Source organism: Gallus gallus, chromosome 3 (genome assembly GCF_016699485.2).
Source record: "Gallus gallus isolate bGalGal1 chromosome 3, bGalGal1.mat.broiler.GRCg7b, whole genome shotgun sequence".
In the NCBI taxonomy this organism is placed as follows: domain Eukaryota; kingdom Metazoa; phylum Chordata; class Aves; order Galliformes; family Phasianidae; genus Gallus; species Gallus gallus.
This window is the reverse complement of record NC_052534.1, coordinates 82,416,436-82,436,611: the sequence shown is the minus strand read 5'-3', so window position 1 is coordinate 82,436,611 and position 20,176 is coordinate 82,416,436. Positions and strand designations below refer to the sequence as shown.

Genomic DNA, 20,176 nt, shown 5'->3' with positions numbered 1-20,176 from the left:
TTTTACAACGTGATGTTTATGCAACCCAAAACTCAATTAGCATTTCTTATGTACCTCTCTCACCTTTTTAATTATGGAGGACTGGGCTCTGTTCGTAGTGCTGAGGAGCTCTGGTCATCAGCCAGGACACTGAGATGCTGGGTGCTGCTCAGGTCCAAGGGGATTTTAAAAGCAGACAAGTGAGTTCTGCTTGATGCAGAGGTCTGGGCTCTCCCTGGAGAGCCTGAAATGCAGAAGGAGAGGTGAAATGATCAAAATAAAAGGCTGGCTCTTTGCAGCACCGTGCTGAACTAAAACATGCAGTGAATTACACTTTTCAGCTTAACCATAATTATAACGAGGGCGGATATTAGCTTGGATATGTTTTGGCCATCTAGATAGATGAAACTCATTTCTGATCACGTACAGTACTATTTGACAGCTCCTGTGCATAGTCTTGTCAAATCTATGAGAAGAGTAAATGAAAAAATACTATTTAGGTTTACAATGAACTCGTGCTATCGTGCACGCTCTGAAAGTAAGCATTGGGAATAGCTGTGCAGGTCAGAGTAAGATCTCTGTTTCAGCCACAATGAGTTTTAGCTGAAGACTGCGTCCAAGAAACAGCTAAAATTGGAACTGAAGACAGTTCTCAGGTGGGGAGGACAGATCTGTGAGTCATCGGCACAGAGATAGATGGTGGTGGAGTTTGTGTTGGCAGATACTGGATCTCTGAGTATAAAGGGAGAAAAAGGTCAGGCAGAGAGATGTACAGAGCTCCTGCAGGAACTCAGAGGAAAACATTACCTGAAGAGTGATGAAGGCTAGGAGAGAACTAGAGGAAAATAAGCACTTTGTTATACTTTCATTTGTAGGATTCTGTACTTTTGCTTTTGACTTCTACTGAGTATAAAAAACTCAATTTAAGGCTAGAATAGTCTTACCTACTCTGAGGGTTTTCTCCTCACTCTCTTCCTTAAAAGAGCTTCATCCTTTAAAAAGTAACCCAAACAACAAAGTATGGCACAGTCTGTATTGTGCAGTTAAATAAACATAATAAAAGTCAGTGTCATTTTGATGCAATGTTACGGTATTGGAATTTTACCAGGGCATTAAAGATAATTTGTGGTGTCGAAGATGTTGTTACACATGACAAGCAAAAGCATTTTCTATTTAAAAAAAATCCGGGTAATTTATTGTTTATGCTCCAGTTTCTCTATTTTCTCTGAAGCTAAAGCAAAAAACAGTTTAGTTTCACAGCTTGCCTGCACAAGCTGCAATAGGTTTTGTGTTTCTCTGAAATTCATACAGAAGGGACACAGAGTTCCTCCAGGAAAGCATAAATAAGCATTCTTTTTGTGTCTAAAATCTAAAGGATATCAGATGGAGTGGGGAGTTTGCTCTAGGGAAGTATGTTCTTAGGGCCTGTCTCCTGAATTTTAGCCAGACTATCTTTGTCTCCTGAGCAGAAGAGACCCAGGGTTTAGCAGGAACGTTTCATCTGACCTGTTACTGAAGGTTGTCTCCTCTATGTAACCACGTGGGACTGCATGGGGACGTGAGATGTGTTTGGCAACTCGGGCCAGAATCTCCTCCTGCCTCCTTGCTACGCTGCTGGTGGTGATCTGGGATTGTCTCTGGAGACTGTGTGGGCTGTGGCAGCACCTGGGGTGCGTGGAGCCCTTCAGGAGCTTGATAGTAAATTTCCTCAGCACTCACAGAGGTGGTTTGACCAAGTGTGGTAACATCAGCTTTGCCAGGGCACCAGCTTCAAGAAGCATTTTATTTTTTGGCTTCATTTTGGAAAAGTAGGTGTCAGACTGCTGCACTTGCAGAAAGCTGAAAATTGTGATGTAGGAGGTGAGGGCAAATGGGAGAGTGGTGGTGGAAGGTACGTATGTGTGTTTGCTGGAGAGAATTTGCTATATGAGGACAAAGGAAAAGAGAATAAAGAACAGAAGTACTGAAAAGCTCCAGAGAGATTGCACTTAGTAAAACATTCTTGTTTTGATTTGTTTTCTAGTTCAAGCAGTATGCTTTTGACAGCAATAGTGAAGAACTGGAAGACTGGTTAATTACTGTACTAAAATGGAGTATTTACCTGTAGAGGTAAGATATTTTTTGGATGTACTGTGGTTTTATTTCTTAGCTTTGTCTTGCAGCTCCCAGTCCAAGAAGCAGATTAATGGCATTGTTTGACAAGCATTTCACGGAGAACAAAGCTGCTTTAGGAGGTTTCTGCATACCTCCATCTGTCTTTTCGTTGCGCTCATAGGTGCTCTGATGTAGCTGCTATGAAGTATCACTAAAATGATTAATTAAAAAAAAAAAAAAAAACAATGAAAAACCACTTTTTTGGCGGACTTCTACAACCTGATGATATTTCTTTGATCCATTTTGTACTGTTGCCCCAGAGAAGATGAGTTTGAATAATTGAAGAAGTGATGAGCTAGTGTGGGGCAGCATGGACTGGCAAGGATAAATAGGAAATTTTCTCCTTAAGAAAAGATCTGTATAATGAAACCCTCAGGATTGGGAAGCTTTAGTCCTCGGTATTGGATCAAGTGACTACTGGAGATTTTCAGTCTCAATGCTTTAATACTATTGGGTTTTACTATGCTGTTTTGATTGTTCATGAGTTCTAAGTAGCCACCAAGAAATGTGAAACCCTTGGATTGCTCTAACCCTGTGTATTAGGATGCTCCTGTTTGTTATCACTTCCTCTGATACTGTTTATATGCTGCATTCACCTCGATCGTTCCTAATGTGGTTGTTCTTGATGAAGGATTCTTCTTTCTTGCAAGCAGGCAGGACAGCATTCAGTTCAATACCTCGGTTTCTGAATGCTAATTATATGCTTTAAAATGCACCAATCAACTCATTAAGTATTGAAACGAGTTGTGGACATTTAACGTTATTGACATTAATGCAAAGTTAGCTGAAAATTTAAATAGAATGTACAAAGAAATGCCTCTATGCAGGTTTTAACTTCTTAAGTTGGATTTTTTGTGATTAGCAAGCAAAAGTTAAAGACAGCTTCTCCGAGTTTGAGTTTCCCCTTTAAAATGTTTATATCAGAAAATGTTACGCAGCAGTTACAGTTCAAAGAACTCTGTTTTCCTTTGCACTGTTATGAAAGACTGACAGAAAGTCACGATGGGGTTTCTGTCGAGACAGGACAGTGAACGCTCCCCTTCACCCTGATTAAAGAGCTCATGGGACAAGCTGGTGCTCAGCAAAAAAAAACCATCCTCAGAGGTCAGCTGGGAGCCTGCAGTCCCAGATGCTTGCAGTGACATGCAGTATTGCTTTCTGCTGCACATTTTTGTGAACTGTGGCCGAGTAGTTCTTGTTGGTTTAGCAATTGATACTGGAACAAGGCAAGGATGCCACTTTCCCAAATATGGTTGGTAGTTAGGCAAGTACTTTGCTATTGCTTTGAAACATGTGGTGCCGTGATGTTGCTTGGCCCTGCGTTCAGTCTGCAGTGGTGCCTGCCCAAGCAGTCTTTAGTGAGCTGGTTGGGGATGCTGAGCTGGTTCAACAGAGGAGGGAGAGAGTGGCCCCAGCCAGAGCTATGTTAGAGCAGAAACGTTACAGGTTTGCTGGACAGACCCTTCGGCAGTGATGAGAAAGCTAGTGAGCACTTCTTGGTGTTAACTCCTTCATAAAGTGGACCTTTGAATTTGTCTGACTGGGCTTGTTCTGGTCTGTTCAGAGTTTCCTGCCTGGTGACAACCCCTGAATCATTTGGGAGTGACTGCTTGGCTAGCAACTCCTGCAGAAGCAGTTTTCCCTCTTAGAGGGAGCCAAGCTGTTCGGGGACTAAGGCTAGTGCCATTAGTGCTGGGGAATCTGAGGCATGTGATGACGTGATGTCTTCATCCCATGGAAATGTAGTCTGTTTTGTCAAAATGCAGGCTGGCTCACACAACCCTGTGGCATCCTTTGTCCTCTCGAGCCATTTCTCTTTTTTAATTTTTGAGCATTTTTAAGTGAGGTCCTTTCTGAGGTATCATACAGTTTCATCACGTGTTACGTACACTGCCCCCTGGGATTGTTGCTCAGGGTCACAGCAGTTCCAGGATCAGCTCAGTGACAGCTCAGGTTCCATTTGCAGAAGACTGTGGTAGGTGAGGCACGCACGGTAACGTGGTATGGCAACCCCGGAGAATTAGTGTGTCTGAGAAACAGCACAGCTTCCTGATTCTGGCTTTGAAGGCCATTGAGGACATCTCAATCCTGTAGCCAAAGCAGTGGAAGAAGAAATTGTTGCAGTGTAGTCTAGGTTATCAGTTATCATCCTTGCACTGCAGACAGACTTTAGGCATCATTCAGCAAATCTGTTCAAAACCCTTTGATCTAAATGTGCATTACAACACAGGATTTTTAAACAAGATGTGTTAATTGTGTCATATAGTTCATGCGTGTCTAACCTTTCGGCTTGCCTGGTCCACACTGTGTGGACAGGAATTGTCTTGGACCACATATACGAAGTGTGCTCCGAAAGTAATACCTCCTATTTATTTCCACAGAAACTGCAACTGATACAAAGAGCACAATAACGCTGTTTGGTAAAGCAAAAGCTCAGCTACAGAACGCTATTTTTCAACATAGTCACCACTGTTAGCTATGCATTTTCAACAGCAATGAACAGGAGCCTGCATCTGTGCCATTGGAGATGATCCACTGTTGCCACTGCTGAAATGCCCCACCCATTGCCTCACTGTGCTCACATCCACTGTTTGGTCTTCATCAGCATTCAGCAAGCATCAGTAAATGTCACCGGGTGCCAGTTTTTGCACATGAAGGAATTCAGTGACACACCTTTCCTTCATGCACGCGTCCATGCCAGATGCCATGTTGTCAGACTGCCCCTCTGCTGCCACCTGTCACACAGCAACAGCATGGAATGGAATATTGGCAGGAAGGTTCAGCCTCTACTGCCGTACCACCAGCATCCACCTCTGGCTTCATGGGCCAGCATCATAAGATAAAAGGCATTACTTTCAAAACAGCTCTCACAAGATACATAATGAAGTTACTTCATATAAGTAACAAAGCTTATTTTAATCTTTAATATTTTTTATTAAAATAAAAGAGAGCAACAAAAACATAGAGCTAGTGGGAAATGTGGCCCTGCTTTTGTGAAACTAAAGCATCAGACCGATTTGATGGCTGTGGTTGTAAGTCTTAGTGAGCTCTTGAGATTTTTGATGAAATTTTACTCCTCCTTTACATCATCCTCAGCAATGGCTGTTAACAAATGTATGTACTGCCAAAAAGTGATGCCATGAATAAGGTGTGACTGTGAAGGGAGAAGTGTTTTTCTCTTGCGAGATTGGGCTTATAAAAGTAAAGGGACGTGGTCAGATTTTTGAGTAGAATGTCTGATTGCAGCTCTATGCACTCCATTTGAAAATTGGCAGGTAACGTGTTCATGTCGACCGAAAATGGAGCTGCAGATATACCCAGGGCAGGGGGTGTGGGGCACGGCCCAGCCACATTGCCAGCTGTGTTGGGCTGCATGCAGCCTGCCGGCAGGGCAGCTCAAATCTACATGCTGGGTTCTTGATATGAGTTCTTCCTACTGTTACAACTCAGCTTCAGAAGCAAAATTCCTCTTTCCCTATTGCCTGCTACATCAGTAGTACTGGTACTGTTTCTTTGTTCTTAGTAAAGTGCATGCAGAGTCCTTGAACAGGTTGTTAAACCAAGGTTAGAATTCACTTGTTTATTGTTAAAAATCTAACCCTGTGCTACGGTGCTTGAAACTTTCCAGCTCCTCTAGAGAAAGTACAGAAAGGTAAATCTTATCATGTGTCAGAGGCCAAGATAATTTGGTTAGGTAGGTAGCCCCCTAAGGTAACTTGCTTTCAAGTGACTGTTCTGCTTTGGCTGACTTTTCTTTGCCAGCTACTCTGTTTTCAGTCTCAGTAGTACCACCTGCTGCTTTGCAAGCTCCCACCTGCTTGTTTAAACCTGTATAACAGAAACAGAGAAATGCCATAACCTATTCAAGCTCAGACCACGTCAAATGCTTCTGCATTTGAGCCAGAAGGAGGACTAATGTGCGTGAAGGATTGCCCAGTTTGGTTTTCGTTTGTTTATTTCTCAAACCTGGCAGTGCTTGCAGGAACTGGGAAGATCGAAGGCAGATGTTTGCAGAAAAGGTAGTCTGTTTTATTAATCCACTTGCTATTGTTGAAGGAAAAACAGCAGAATTCATCAAAGTCTGTAGGATTTTAATTTAAGTATCAGCAGGCAGTTGTAAATTAGCAGTATGGTGCCAGTCTGTGGCTGCAAAAAGGACAATGAGAATTAATGCTTTGCTACTAAGAAAGATTGGCTGAGAACGGGCATGTTGCCCACCTTAACTCTTACCTCTCCTCTTCAGTCTTCCCCTTAAGAGTCCTACAGCTCCTGTCAGGCCTTAGAGCTTCTGTTTGACCACATTGTAATTCAGCTATCCCTGTCCCCATGTCAGACTCGAGGTAGTGCTACTTGCTTGGTCGTTCTGCTTCAGCAAGGGCTGGAAGGAGATCATGCTCTTTGTCTCCTTTGTGGCAGTATTTTTTCTTCTCTCCAGCCAATTACCAGAGCAGAGCTGCAGTACATAACTATCAGTAAGTTCCAGGGCTGTGTTATGCTAATCATATTGTGATACTTCTTTGATAATATTTGATTCCGCCACAGCAAAGATACAAATTACTTTGGGCAGGATTTGGCATATCCAGTGTTCATGTTTAGCACAGGAAATGTATATTTAAAGAAACTACAAAGCTGTGTATAATAGCATTTTCACTTTATAAGGACCAGCTAGATACCGTCCTGTGCATATGTTTTTAAACAATTGTTTTCTGTTTGTTTTCAGTAACTAAGGTGCTGACAAGTTTTGACATCTTCATCCTCATAAACATGAGTGAAGTTCAGGCTATGGTAGAATTCTCCGTGGAGCTCCACAAATTCTTCAATGTGGATTTGTTTCAAAGAGGGTAGGTAGTGCGTTCTTTCACGCTTCACTGTGGTGTATGGCTGATGTTGGAATGTCCATAATGTCATGTAGAGTTGCGTCACGTGTTACTGACTGTTTTATAGTGATTTGAAAGTTATATATTCTTTATTGGAAAGGTATATACTTGTCAGGATTTGAAATGTTTGAGTAATTTGACTGAAAGCTAAAGCTGTAAGTTTATTGTCTGATTGGACAAGAAGGAAGTTCTGTTCTTTTAGACAGTAGATGATATCCTTACCCGGGCTTTTACCCTTTCATATCTTAATTGCTGTAATCCCTTTTGCTTGAACTATGATAGGCTTTTCTCTTGAATCTTTTAAAATCTTTTTAAAATGTTGCTGCCCCTATTAACTTATTAGTTTGTCATTTTGGCATTAGAGAACTTCACTAGCTTCTGTCATCCTTGCTGTGCTGTGCCTCCACAGAACTGGGAAGGATATCTGGAGGAAGAGTCAAAGGATGCCTTTGTAAAGTGATCTTACCTTTCCTGAATTTGACCTGAAGTTGGTACTGACAAGTGATAAGCTCTTATGTTCGCTATCGTTTGCAATCATACTATATGCAGCAAACTGGCTGCATCCAGCTTTTGGGGGAAATTGTAGTTTCAGTCTTCGCTGGAGGAGGAGGAGGATTAAGGAAGGCTTAAGAGGTCTGAGAAAATACTGAGAATATTCTAATTACTTTGACAAAAAAAGTACAGTTGCTTGAACTGTATCCTTTTTCTTTCCCCGAAATTAGCAGAGGAGAGGTTCGAATATGGCAACGTGTTAATTTTAATAGAGAAGAGCCTGAAGGAAAGGAAGTTTTTAGGTTATCTTCACCCTCTGATCCAAATGATCCCTCAGCAAGGTAGTTAGGAAGCAACGCACTGCATTTTAATTACGGTGCTCAGCTTGGCACATTTCTTTTAAGCCGATAACACCATACATTAACAGAGCAAGTTGAGAGAAGTAGAATGCTGACATGAGAAAAATGACAAGTAGATACCGAGCCTCTGGTTTCAACCTTCAACTCTGGACATGATTTCTTAGAAAGCAGTGTTAGGAAGGAGAGGGAGCTGCACTGCCAGAATTAGTCCCATGTCTGTGGGGATGTTTTGTTAGTTAGCTTTTCCTAAAAGTTGCACTGCAGCTGTAAGTAGTAGAGTTACATAATGTAGTTAAAGAACAGTTTAAGTTCTTCTTATCTAATACAGCTATCTCATATAATATTTTCTTATAGCTCTGCATTAATTACTTAAAAGCGAGCTTGCTCCAGGTTGCTCTTTTGGTTTATTTAATCTGTTGCTACATTCAGATAAGGCTTCACGTAATTTTCCTTTTTAGATTAGTGTGATGTGATCATGGGAGTTTTTGCCCAAACAGTGTTTGATATGTGAGTATTGTGTGACAAAATGAATAAAAGAAATTTAATTGGCTGGGAGCTGTGAGATTGGAGATCTGAGATAGCAAGGCTCTTTTGTCATCTTATTTCATAAAGGCTCCAGTTAGATTAGGGTTTTGTAGTGCTGTCCTTTTATAAATAGAACAGGAAACGTTGTGTGGTTTCAGTGAGGTGTGAGCTGGAGAACGGTAGAATGAGTTGGGTGGAAAACTGTTTGGGTGACTGTACCCCAAGTGTTGCGGTCAAGTGGTGCAAAGTCCAACTCGCAGTTAATGGCTAATAGCATCCCTCACAGGTTGAGACTGGATCAGTACTGTGTAAAGTTTGATTAACAGCCTGGATGATGAGACGTTGTGCCTTCTCAGCAAGTTTTTGAATGATAAGAAACTGCAGGGAGTGGTAAGATACAGTAGAGAACAGAACTTCTCTTTGAAAGGGCCTAGACAAACTGGAGGTATGGGCTGACGGGAATCTCACTGTGTTGAAGGCAAATGCGGAGCCATACAGATGGGGGCAGATAACCCCATGTAACAGTGCAGGCTGGGGGGCTAACTGGCTAGAAGACTGCTTTGCAGAAAAGTACTCCTAGGGCCTGATGGGCAGTGAATTGAACATGAGCCAAAAGAATGCTCTTATGGGTCCCTTCCAGCTTGGGATATTCTGTGAGTCTATGATTCCATGCTCATATTTATTGTGATTTAAAGTCCCCTTATTTTCTGACACTCGAGAGTGGCAGCCACTCACAAATGATCTGTGTTTTAAACATGAAGAAAAAGCCTACGTGCCACAAAACCCTCTTAAGGATTCTGAGACTTCATGAATGACAAATCTGGTGCCCATTTTCTGCAGCAGTTGTCCTGCCTGAACACTGACTTTGCCCTAAACTATGGATGTGGCTGCCTGCCTGAGGAAGAAACGGGGATTATGGGCTCACTTTGGATGGATTGATCAGTCTTTCTATCTTGTCTGTACCCGACTGCCTGCTTACATCCCACCTTTATTCCAATCGTGAATTCTTTTGGGGTGAAGGACTGTAATATAACATCCTTCATAGTCTGGTATATATTACAAACTGGTAAATTCCCTTAATTACTTGTTTAATTTTCATTTGACCTTGATATATGTTATGTTCTCCTACTCTGAAGGCTATCGTTTCGACCTTGTCAGCCTTCTGACTCCTCTCTCATCACAGCATCAGGCACTCTGGGAAAGCAAGGTCTCCATCTCTCCTGTGTTATGCTGCCTGACTCCTATTAGCAGCTTAGCCTTGGTGCCAGGCTGCATTTCCCACTTCTCAGTTTTCAAACCAGGATATTAATTTTTCCATACTGGTTTTCCACTTGGAAAAATCTGCAAAAGAGCTGCTCAATACATTTATATTGTTGAAAAATAAAAGTCTCATACTCTTGTGAACCATCAGACATACAGGGTTTTTCTGAAAGAAGTCATTTTTTTTCTGTCTTGCCAGTGTCTTCACACAAAAGCTGTTTCCTCAAATCATTTTTGAAACACTGACAGTTTCTGTGTCTGTGTCATTGCATATCCCTATTTATATTTCCATGTTGTCTCATTTTCTGTAAGCCCTTTAGCATAAGGACTCTCTCCATTTGCACAACGGGCAGCTGGTTAACTCGTTAGGCTTAATGCAGGAAGGCCTACTCTGCCTATTTTTAATAATCATTAATAATTGCTTTTTCAAATATGAACTGGAAAATGTAATGGGCAAGAGGAACTTAGCTGGTAGTCTGTAGTTTAGCACAGCACAGGTGTTGCTGTGAGATCTGCTTTGAAAACAGCATTAGTCTCGATTCTCTCTACCGGTGTGCATTCTTAAAATCCCAATCTTATTTTGTCTGCAGTAGTGCACACAGCTAGCAGATACGCATTTAGACTTTCCAATAGCAAAGGCTCTTTGTGTCTGATTTATCTCTTTTTTTTTAAGGTAAAAGTTTCTTTTCTGAAGCACAATATCACAGAAATGCGAAAACACTTCTTGGAGGCTATTGGGAAATTAACCTCATGTTATAGTTCTATGCCATTGATGCATGTTTTGTCCCTGTGCGGAGAGTTACAAATGTATCTCGGCAGCATTGACATTTTATGCTTCCATCTGTCTTGTTGTGCAATGTAGCGTAAAAGAAAACACACTGAATCAGAATATGAATTTTAATGAATCTTACTATGATTACATGGTAATTTAATGAGAAATCAGGCAACAAATGAAAGCTTATTTTGTTTTGTTTTCTCTGGATCCAGTGAGTTACCTACATTAGTTTTATAATTTGTTAACATTAAGTTAGCATTTTTAGCCCTGGCTGAATCAGGAGATGGACAATTTCTGTTCCTAAATAAAGAAGTAGCCTCTGCGAATGGTTTGTGTCACTGGCATATGATCAAAATGCAAACAGTTATGGTACGTGGTGTGTTCAGGCAGACCTGTTTGGTTTTGTTTGGGATTCATAAAGCCCAGTCAAACTTTTACCTTCAGACTGCATACCCGTATGACACAGACTTTAGGAAATAAGTGCTCTGAGTCCTTTTCTGACATGTAGCAGCAGATCTTCTGAAGCACTGTACTGTGATCTTTACGTAATGTACTACCATCTTTTCAAAGGGAGAAGAAAACTGTCAGATTGGTCTGGTAGCTGCAAGATGAGCACTGTTCTACAGCGTATGATTTTCCAGTAATACAAATAGCGGTAATGCAGGTTCAAGATTTAGCGGGCCAGGCTGTAAAAGCAGGGAATTTTCTGTCAAGGAAAAAAGAGTGCAGGTACTTTTCTTTCTTACTTCTTTTATTTTTTGTAAGTGGATCGATTTCTGCTTGTAGGTCAACGTTGGCCGCACACACAGGTCCTTCTTGCTCTGAGGCAAGAACAGGCAAAACTGGGAATGAGCAATCAAAAGTCATCTTTTAAGTTGGTATGGCTTGGATGTTAGAAGTTAGTTTGATCAAATACCCCAACAGGTCTTCTGATGGAGGGTGTCTGAGAGGAAAAAGATGTGATGTGGTCAAAAGAGTAATGGCTGCTTGAAGTGCCAAATGATGATACTTCAGAATCTTGGCTTTTCGAAAGGAAAAGCCCTACGTTCGTTGAGAATTGAAGTTGGAAAAGTAGGTGTAAAATTGAGCACTGCTTCCTTTGAGTTAGCTGAGAAATTAAAGCTTTTGAACGATGCTCTGCCTTAGCTATATGAATGGAACTTAAGATGTTGGGAGGTTGTACCACTTGTCTTTAGATACCTGAATAAAATATCTATGTTAGGATACTTCTGGCCACACAGGGAAGCTTGCTGAGTAGTTGTTTAAAGCCACTGTGAGTTGGATTTCTACTTGGACTTGGAGAATCTTATCTTTATCTTCCACTCCCATTCATTAATTCCTAGAGGACTTACCTCGCTCTTAAGAAACTAAATCAGCTGACTCCAGCTCTTGGTTTTAGATGCATCTTCTGTCATAACTAAATATAATAGTATGGGTGCTTAATTCTTCAGACATTACTCCTGCGTGCGTAACAAATAGTTGGTAATTGCAGCTGTACTGAAGGGTTTCTGTAGAAAAGCTTAATATTGTTTTTTTGCCCTCCACTACTCCCTCAGCCAATATACTTTCAAAAAATGCCTCAGTGTTTGATAAATGTTCCTGGGTATTCATTGTATATTCTAGACTTCTCAGGTATTGGCTTCGGATTTCAAATAACCTGGATTTTATTCACACCTTAGCTCCTACGCCTATGTAGTCCTTCTGGAAGGAAACAAGACATCCTAACATTCAAAGTTCATTATTTTGAATGAGTCAGGTGTACTTTCCAGACACTGAGTTTGGCAAAATTTACTTTTCAAGAAATAAAAAGTGTTTAAATGTGTCCTTTTGCCATCCTAATGTCTTGCTGAAGCCTGCTGGAGCACTGCCATAGGTACAGCTATTTTGTGTGAAAAGAACATTAAATGTAATTGTGATATGGCTTATGTCATATGTTTTCCTTTAAAGACTGTACTTGGAGGTCTGTGTGATTACTTCTTTCTTTACATCATCAAAGAAAATGTGCCTTGTGTGTGTAAGACCAGGCACCATTTCATGTTGCAGTGTAAGGATTATGGATCAGCCTTGTGCAGAGTTGTCAGCAGACTGAATGAAGATTGTCAGCAGAAACACGATCAGTGAATTCAGTTTAAGGAGTAAGTGACAATGCAAGACAGTACTGAATATATAATGATTTTTCTCCAGATAAAGCTCTCTTCTTTTTAAACCTTTAGAACGTTATTGTTAACTTCTGTGTGTAGTGTGAGAGTAGGTGTTCACTGAGGTGTTAGTTGAAGACATTAGAATAATGGTTTCTTGAGTATGTAACTTCTCTTTCTAAATCTGAGTTTTACCGAGTTCGGTATTCTGGAATGGCATATGACAGCAGAAGCAGTTTTAACTCTGCATTAAGTACATGCCTAGTCATTAGCATTGCTAATTTTAAGGTTCTTTTTCACAAGTGTAGCACTCCTTTATAGCATGTAGATTCTGCATTGGCTTACAGTTCAGACCAGTCTCTATCTGAGGGTAATGAGAACCAGAGAAAAATCTCTTGTTTCTAAGTGTTCTTCCCTAATTACGTGTACTTGGTTATTGCAGAAAGATGATTTATGCAAGTTCTTTAAATTAGCTTGAGATCCAAAGCTATCAGCAGGAATAGAAATGCTCACTGAGTATTCCAGAGTCATGTCTGCCTTGTGGTACAACAGAAAATCCTGGCATGGTGCCTTCTTGTGCCCCTTCTGCTGTGCATACATCCATCCTTACATATCTGTGTATTTCTGTATCTGCAACCACAGACAGCGGTTTACTGGATGATCTCAGAAATGCAGCTTTATCTCAGTGTGGGTGCCTGTTGCACACCTGTCACAGCACCAAACTCAGAGTTGCTGCTTCTGCTTCAATCAAGTGCCTACTCACAACTCACATTGCTTCACATCTCTTCTTAAAATCTTCTTCTTTCACTCGTTAAACCTCCTGATAGCTTTTCCAATTACTGTATGTCATACAAAGTAACTTTTCATACCTTGGGATTTCTTACTGTCTTGCATCCCTCTCCACTTGTTCTCCCTTTGCCAGATTCTTGAGTTGACAGGTAAGAAACTCGAGACATTTCCATAGGGTTAGAGGCACTCAGGCTTACACATCTGAGCTCTTCATTTTTTATTTATTAAAAAAGAAAAAAAAAGAAAAAAAAAAAGAACTTTGCCCAATTCAACACATTCATGTTAATCTATACAACTTTGTTTCTCCAGAAAGATTGAAAATTCCCTGGACTCAAATCCATTGTGAAACAGCATTCTTGTCTGTGGATTTGTAGTTGGCTTAAGCTAGTACAGTGGCATGTATCTGCCAAAGGGTTTGATATGCATGGCCATCTCTTGTTTTGTTTGTATTTGCAATCATGCCATTCTGTCGTCAATCAGATGGGCAGCATCTGTAGCAGCTGGCAGCAGTGTAGTCTGGGAGTGGATTAAAGGGGCTGGGACATTAGGCTGAGGGTGTAGATGTTAGTGAAAAGGACACCTGTTGGATAGCAGCAGTCTGAAGAGTCGTCCCTCTTCTGGTGCTTCCTGTGTGCCTGCAGTAATGCTCTTCTACCTTTTCATGGGCCAAGCCAAAATGGTAAGCCAGCAGAAGAATGAAAACAAACAGGCAGTATAATTCCACTCCCTGGCCCACCTTCCACAAGACCAGTGCTAATCTGCCAGTGCCAGAGTAGAAGATAAAATGGAGGAACAGCATCCCTGCTTTTATCACCAACTGACCTCTGGGCTGATGTAACTGTAATGCTGTGGAAGTTCAGTCTTCCATGTTAGGAGGCTGTCAAACAGTAGGGTCTGCTTCATCAGTATGATCTCTTGCTGAGAGCAGTCCAGAGATGAGTATGTTTTGAAAGAAACCCTCTGTCTGAACTTCTGCCTTCCTCTCAGTTGCCATCCCTGCCTGTCGGATAGGGAATTGTGACAGACATCAGCTACATCCATTCTAATTTCTCTAGCTGTCATTTGTGGATACAGAGCCTGGTTGGCAGTGCCAGTTTGCAGTTTCTGCTTTCCTTGCTCCTGATTGTTCCTTGTCACCACAATGGACAGCCTCTCAGTTGTACTGTCTGAGCTGCTGAATCAGTCCAGTTTGCAGCAGTGCTCTGCAAGTAGCGCGCTGGTAGGATTGAGCGGAGGGAAATGCGCTGTAGCACAGGGGCAAGAGTGAGTGTCTGGGAGGACAAGGCAGAGGGAAAAGTGAAAACAGAGCTCTTCAAACTTGACTTTTTTGCAAAAATCCTTGTGTTGTAAAACCATAGTCTAATTTTCAAGACTTTCTTGGTATTTCCTTGTTATGAAGAGGGCGAAGATTTCCTCGACGCCAGCTAGCATGAGAGACAAATTGAAGGATTCAGACAGCTGTAGGGCACTGAGAGATCCAAGCCCTGATATTTCTGAGGGAAAGGACCCTAATCATTACTACAGCACCTGGACCTTTCCCATGGGAAAGGAGGAAGGAGATGACAGAAAGCAAGTATGCTGACATCCAGAATAGCAAAGGCCCCCATTCACCCCCCCAGTTCCCTGAGGAGAACCTGCGATACTTCTTCAGTGAGTCTGGCAGATTTCTGCTTACAAGGAACAGTGGCAGAAAGTCAGCCTTAAGCCAGGGAACACAAGAGGTTTTGGAGTGTGACTTTGCTCCTATCTTGCTCCTGGCAGTGCTGTCTTATGCTGGCTTAAATCAATCATGAAACTTCACCTTGCTTGAAGGTGAAAGATGGAAGCTTCTGGCGCCAAAGGACTGTTGGTTTTGGGTTTTTTTTTGTAATGTCCAAATAACATCTAAGAGCAGTTGTATTAGAAACTACATTGGTATAAACTAGAAAAGAGGGGAAAAAGAACTCGAGCTGATGTAACTTCCTTAAGTGGTGAAGCTGTCTACAGGGAAAAAGATGAAGATGTTGTTAAGGGTCAAGAGAGTACTGACTTTTATGTAATGCATCTTGCATAAAACATGATAGTTTGTGTGCATTTAGTGTTGTTGCTTTTGTGGTTTATTTTTGGTCATAATTTGTGTCACAATTTTCTTTGTGGTGCCTGAATTTTCATTCTTTGTTAAATGCATGATATGTTTGCTCATAGAATAGAGATTAAATTTCATTAAAGCAGGCTACCAAGTGAGTGGTAAAGCTTGTAAGTTTGATTACTGACAGATGAAACAAAATTGCACAGCTGCAAAACTTGGGAAACAAAAATTGAAAGACCATTGGAGCAAGTACCAGAAAATGAGCTGTCAGACTCGTCTTCTGGTCTCCCATCTGTTGTGTTTGCTAAACCTTGGTTTCAAAATTAACACGTTATGATGTTTCTGAAGAAGAACCGCTGTCTGTTTGCAGAGGGTGGAGCTTTGGAAAAGCTGTGACCCCGCTTGCCAGGAAAACTCTACACCCTGTACCTTTGTCCCCAGGAAACTGAAACATCCGAGACAGTCAGAAGATAAATACTTGTAAAATGTTGCTAGTATCTTGAATCAAATAAATGAAATAAAAAAAAAAATAGTAATAATTTTATGCTATGCAAATGCAGCTGGAAAGTTTTCATAGCAGGGAAATCATTAAGATGAGCTTTGTGGAGTTGTTATAATTTAAAGCTACAAGAAAACTTAGCATGATTTATTATGTTCCCTTCAGTAATAACAGTATATAAAAGGGGAACTAAAATTAGAAACATAGACCGATACAAGTTAAGATTTTTTTGATTAAATAAGAGCTAATTTATTTTTATGCGGTTATTAGACTCTTTAAAAAAAGAAACACTACAATTTATTTTAAAAAAATAAAATTTATTAAAAAATTAAAATTATTTTTAAAAGAAACAATGAGAAGGACGTGAGGGTCCTGATGGATGAGAAACTTAACATGAGTCAGCAGTGTGCTCTTGCAGCTCGGAAAGCAAATGGTATCCTGGACTCCACCAGAAGAGGGGTGGCCAGCAGGGGCAGGGAGGTGATTGTCCCTCTCTATTCTGCCCTTGTGAGGCCCCATCTGGAGATTCATGTCCAGGCCTGGGGCCCCCAGTACAAGAAAGACAGAGAGCTGTTGGTTCAGAGGAGGGCCACAAAGATGGTCGGAGGGCTGGAGCACCTCCCCTATGAGGACAGGCTGAGGGAGCTGGGCTTGTTCAGCCTGGAGAAAAGAAGGCTGCAGGGTGACCTCATTGCAGCCTTTCAGTACCTAAAGGGAGACCATAAACAGGAAGGGAGTCAACTCTTTGAAAGGGTAGATAACAGCAGGACAAGAGGAAATGGTTTTAAGTTGAGGGAGGGAAGATTTAGGTTGGATGTCAGGGGGAAGTTCTTTACTTTGAGAGTGGTAAGGTGCTGGAATGGGCTGCCCAGAGAGGTTGTGGATGCCCCATCCCTGGAGGTGTTCAAGGCCAGGTTGGATGGGCAGCCTGGTCTAGTATTAAATGTGGAGGTTGGTGGCCCTGCCTGTGGCAGGGGGAGGGGGTGTGGGGGTGGAGATTCGTGATCCTTGAGGTCCCTTCCAACCCGGGCCATCCTGTGATTCTGTGATATTTGAGAGTAGTATTTCCCTTTCAAGTTTTAAGTATCACTGCAGGAATTGTACCCAATTGTACTGCTGGTAAGAACATGGAGAAAAGCCTTTTGTAATAATAAGGCAAAATCCTTAACTGCATTTGCTTTCCCGTCTCCCTTGTCTGATGTATTGAGGTACTAGTCTTCCAAATAATTGCCATCCAACTTTTGGCCTAACAACTGCTTTGTTCAAATACCTCTTTAAGTGCTAGAAAACAAGGTGTTCCATAGACACGATGTGTATTTTTTTCAAAAGGAAGTCACTTTCCAGCAAAATTCCAAGCAGTACAGGTTTGTGACTGGCTGTGTGAAGTGCTGAACGCCTTTATGGCTTTTAAGATGGCTTTTTCTACATTCTTGAAAGAATTAGTGGTGTTAGGGTCTCTGCAGTAGCAAGAGGCTTATCTTGTAGGACAGGGAGATGCTGAACAGAAGTACAAAAAAAAATGTTCTCTCTCTGTTGGATTTTTTTAATATATAGCTGCCTCAAGCCCTTACTGCAGTGGGAGTTTCTGTTCTCCATTTTCCTGTGCACCAAATGAAGCTTGCTCTGCCACACCTGTCTGGTTGGTGTCAGCTTGGACAAAGGAAAGGAGAGGAACATCAGTAGCATTCTGCACCTGAGCAGGTGGTTTTCAACAGGACCACACGTTCAGTAGATCTCAAGGGCTCTCCTGAGGTTTTGTATCTGCAAGGTCGCAGCTGTTACCTGGTTTTGCGAACTGATAAATTTAGAAGCTGCCCTGCAGGTGACCCAGTGTGCCTGTGTATACTGCAGTCCAAGATGTTCAGTGTTTGCTCTTGTTAGTGTGACTGAATCCATTTAAGTGTGCACTGAGTACATGGGGACTCGGGGACAAGGTCAGAATTTGCCGTGTGCATTTCTGCTTTTGCTCTGCTTGGTGAGATGAACTGCAGAAAAGTTTTACCTCACTGAATCATATTATAAAACTTTTCCAGGACATGCATTTCCCTTGGAATGTGCTTTAGCTGGTGAAGTAAGTGGTTTTTCAAGTAAATGCTCATGCAGCTGTCTCTGTAAAAGCATATAGGCTTTTTTATGCATGAGATTTTTTTTTTTAATAATACTTCTCCTTGATGACTGCACTTGCACACATTACTGCCTGTGGTTCCGTGTAAGAGCATTAAAAAGTCACATAACCATGACTTCTTATTTTTCCTTTTTTGTTGGTAGCAAGATACATTCCGATTATTATTAAGCCAACTTCTTGCTCAGATTATAAATGAAGTTTTTCTGCAAACGTGATGGAAAAGGTATTATTTATACCCATCTAAATGATGATCCCAGAGAAAAAGGAAATCTGTCTGTGTTTCTATGCTGGAAAGTATTTTCTGACTCATATCAGAATTTGAGTCTACGAGACTTTAATGCAACTCGTTTGGAAAATATTTAATCCTTTATTCAGGATGACCGAAGAAGTTCTCCTCAGCCCGTTGGAGAGCAGTAATTCTGATTATATCTTTTAGAAGACCTTTTCCTACAATGTCTGTTGCAAGGATACTGAGCTCCAGATATCCTTCAACTTTTTAATAGCATTATTTTGGAATTATGGATGTGCATATGATTATATTCAAGACCAAATGAGATAAATGGGCATCAGCAAGCGCGTACATTTAGCACACTGCATAGGCTCAGGTTGGCAGAAATGTTGTAGATATTTATAAGCATTCTATTAATGACTTCAATTTTGATTGTGTGTGCTGACACAGTAAATATAAAGCACATGCAAAGGTACCTTTTGGGATGTGGGTGTGAAATTGTTTTAGAACAAAGGTTTTATGCAGTGAAATAGTAAAGATCTGGCATTCATCTTTGACCTGCTGTCTGTGAGCTAAGAAAGAAAGGATAAATGCTGGGAGCATTTAGAGGAGAGGTTGGCAAATTTTAAGAGAGAGTTTTGTATACTGTCTTTTTTCCCCTCAAGTTTATGATATAATAGGAACTAGAAGATGCTGCCTTTCAGAGAAGCAGGCAAATCATCTTTTGAGAAGTATCTTGTCTCTGTACATGCAGGAAGTCTTCCTGACTTTAGATTTAGGAGAGCCAGGATGTGGAACATGCTTTATTCACAGGTGTGTCTCCCAGTCTGAGCAGTACCCAGTCAGATGCACCTCTTGTTGCATTTCTTGTTGCACCTCTTGCTGCATTTCAGTCACCATGTTGTAAGTTGCTGAAGTCTGTTTTATAGATTTCCTTTGGGTTCGTACAGAGTGGAACGGGTAGTTGCATGTCATATAGCTCATGATCATCCTGAAAGCAGGGTTGACACTGATTTCACACCATGTTGCTTGCTGTCCCATAGGGTCTTGAAAATTTCTATGGGTGATGATTCTGTGACTTATCTGGACAACCCACTCCAATGCTTTATTATCCTCTAGGGAGACTGTTTCTCCTTGCAACTGATCAGAACCTCATGTTTTAGTTTATGACCACTGCCCCTCTTTCTCCAATCGCTAACGGCAGGTTTATCAGTAACTTCCTTGCAGTTACTGGCACCTGAAGCTCTTTCTTGTTTAGGCTGAACATGCCTCATTCCTCAGCTTCTCCTAAGAGTTTGTGATCCAATGGCTGTCCAACCTGATGGCCTTCTGCTAAGCTTGCTCAAGTTGAGAGTCTCAGACCTTGATACAGAATTCCGGATGTGGTCTAATGAGTGCTGAGTAAAGAGAGATGATCGCTGTTGTCAACCAAGTAGCTGTGCTTCTATTGATACTGCCCAGGATGGGATGGTGAGGCCCCACCCCAAGTGCTGTGTTCAGTTTTAGGCACCTCAGTATAGAAAGGACACTGAGGTGCTGGAGCAGGTGCAAAGAAGGGCAACAAGGCTTGTGAAGGGCTTGGGGAATATGCCCTACAAGGAGAGACTGAAGGAACTGGGGCTGTTTATTCTGGGGAAAAGGAGGCTGAGGGGAGACCTTACTGCTCTCTTCCAGTATCTGAAATGTGCCTACAGCAAGAATGGGGTTGGTCTCCTCACTGGTGACAGGTGACAGGACGAGGGGAAATGGCCTCAAGTTGCACCAGCGGAGGTTTAGGTTGGATATCAGGAAAAACTTCTTTACAGAAAGGGTTGTTAAGCACTGGAATAGGCTCCTCAGGGAGGTGGTTGAGTCACCATCCCTGAATGTGTTTAAAAACCATTTGGATGTGGTGCTCAGGGACATGA

The 20,176-nt window shown here is 41.5% G+C and overlaps 1 protein-coding gene across 10 annotated transcripts in view; it reads left to right on the top strand.

Annotated features, from left to right (window-relative positions):
• FAM135A (family with sequence similarity 135 member A) overlaps positions 1-20,176 on the top strand; it is an 80,037-nt gene that overhangs the window by 10,560 nt on the left and 49,301 nt on the right. For 6 of the 10 annotated variants that reach the window (XM_015284801.4, XM_040697805.2, XM_046939214.1 and 3 more), the window contains 2 exons: positions 2,003-2,088; positions 6,854-6,974. In XM_015284801.4, the coding sequence (XP_015140287.2) occupies positions 6,898-6,974 (77 nt within the window). In that variant the 5' untranslated portion in view covers positions 2,003-2,088; positions 6,854-6,897. Of the gene's footprint in view, positions 1-2,002; positions 6,153-6,853; positions 6,975-20,176 lie in introns of those variants that run through there. The other 4 variants (XM_015284799.4, XM_015284798.4, XM_046939216.1 and 1 more) reach the window with 2 other exon arrangements.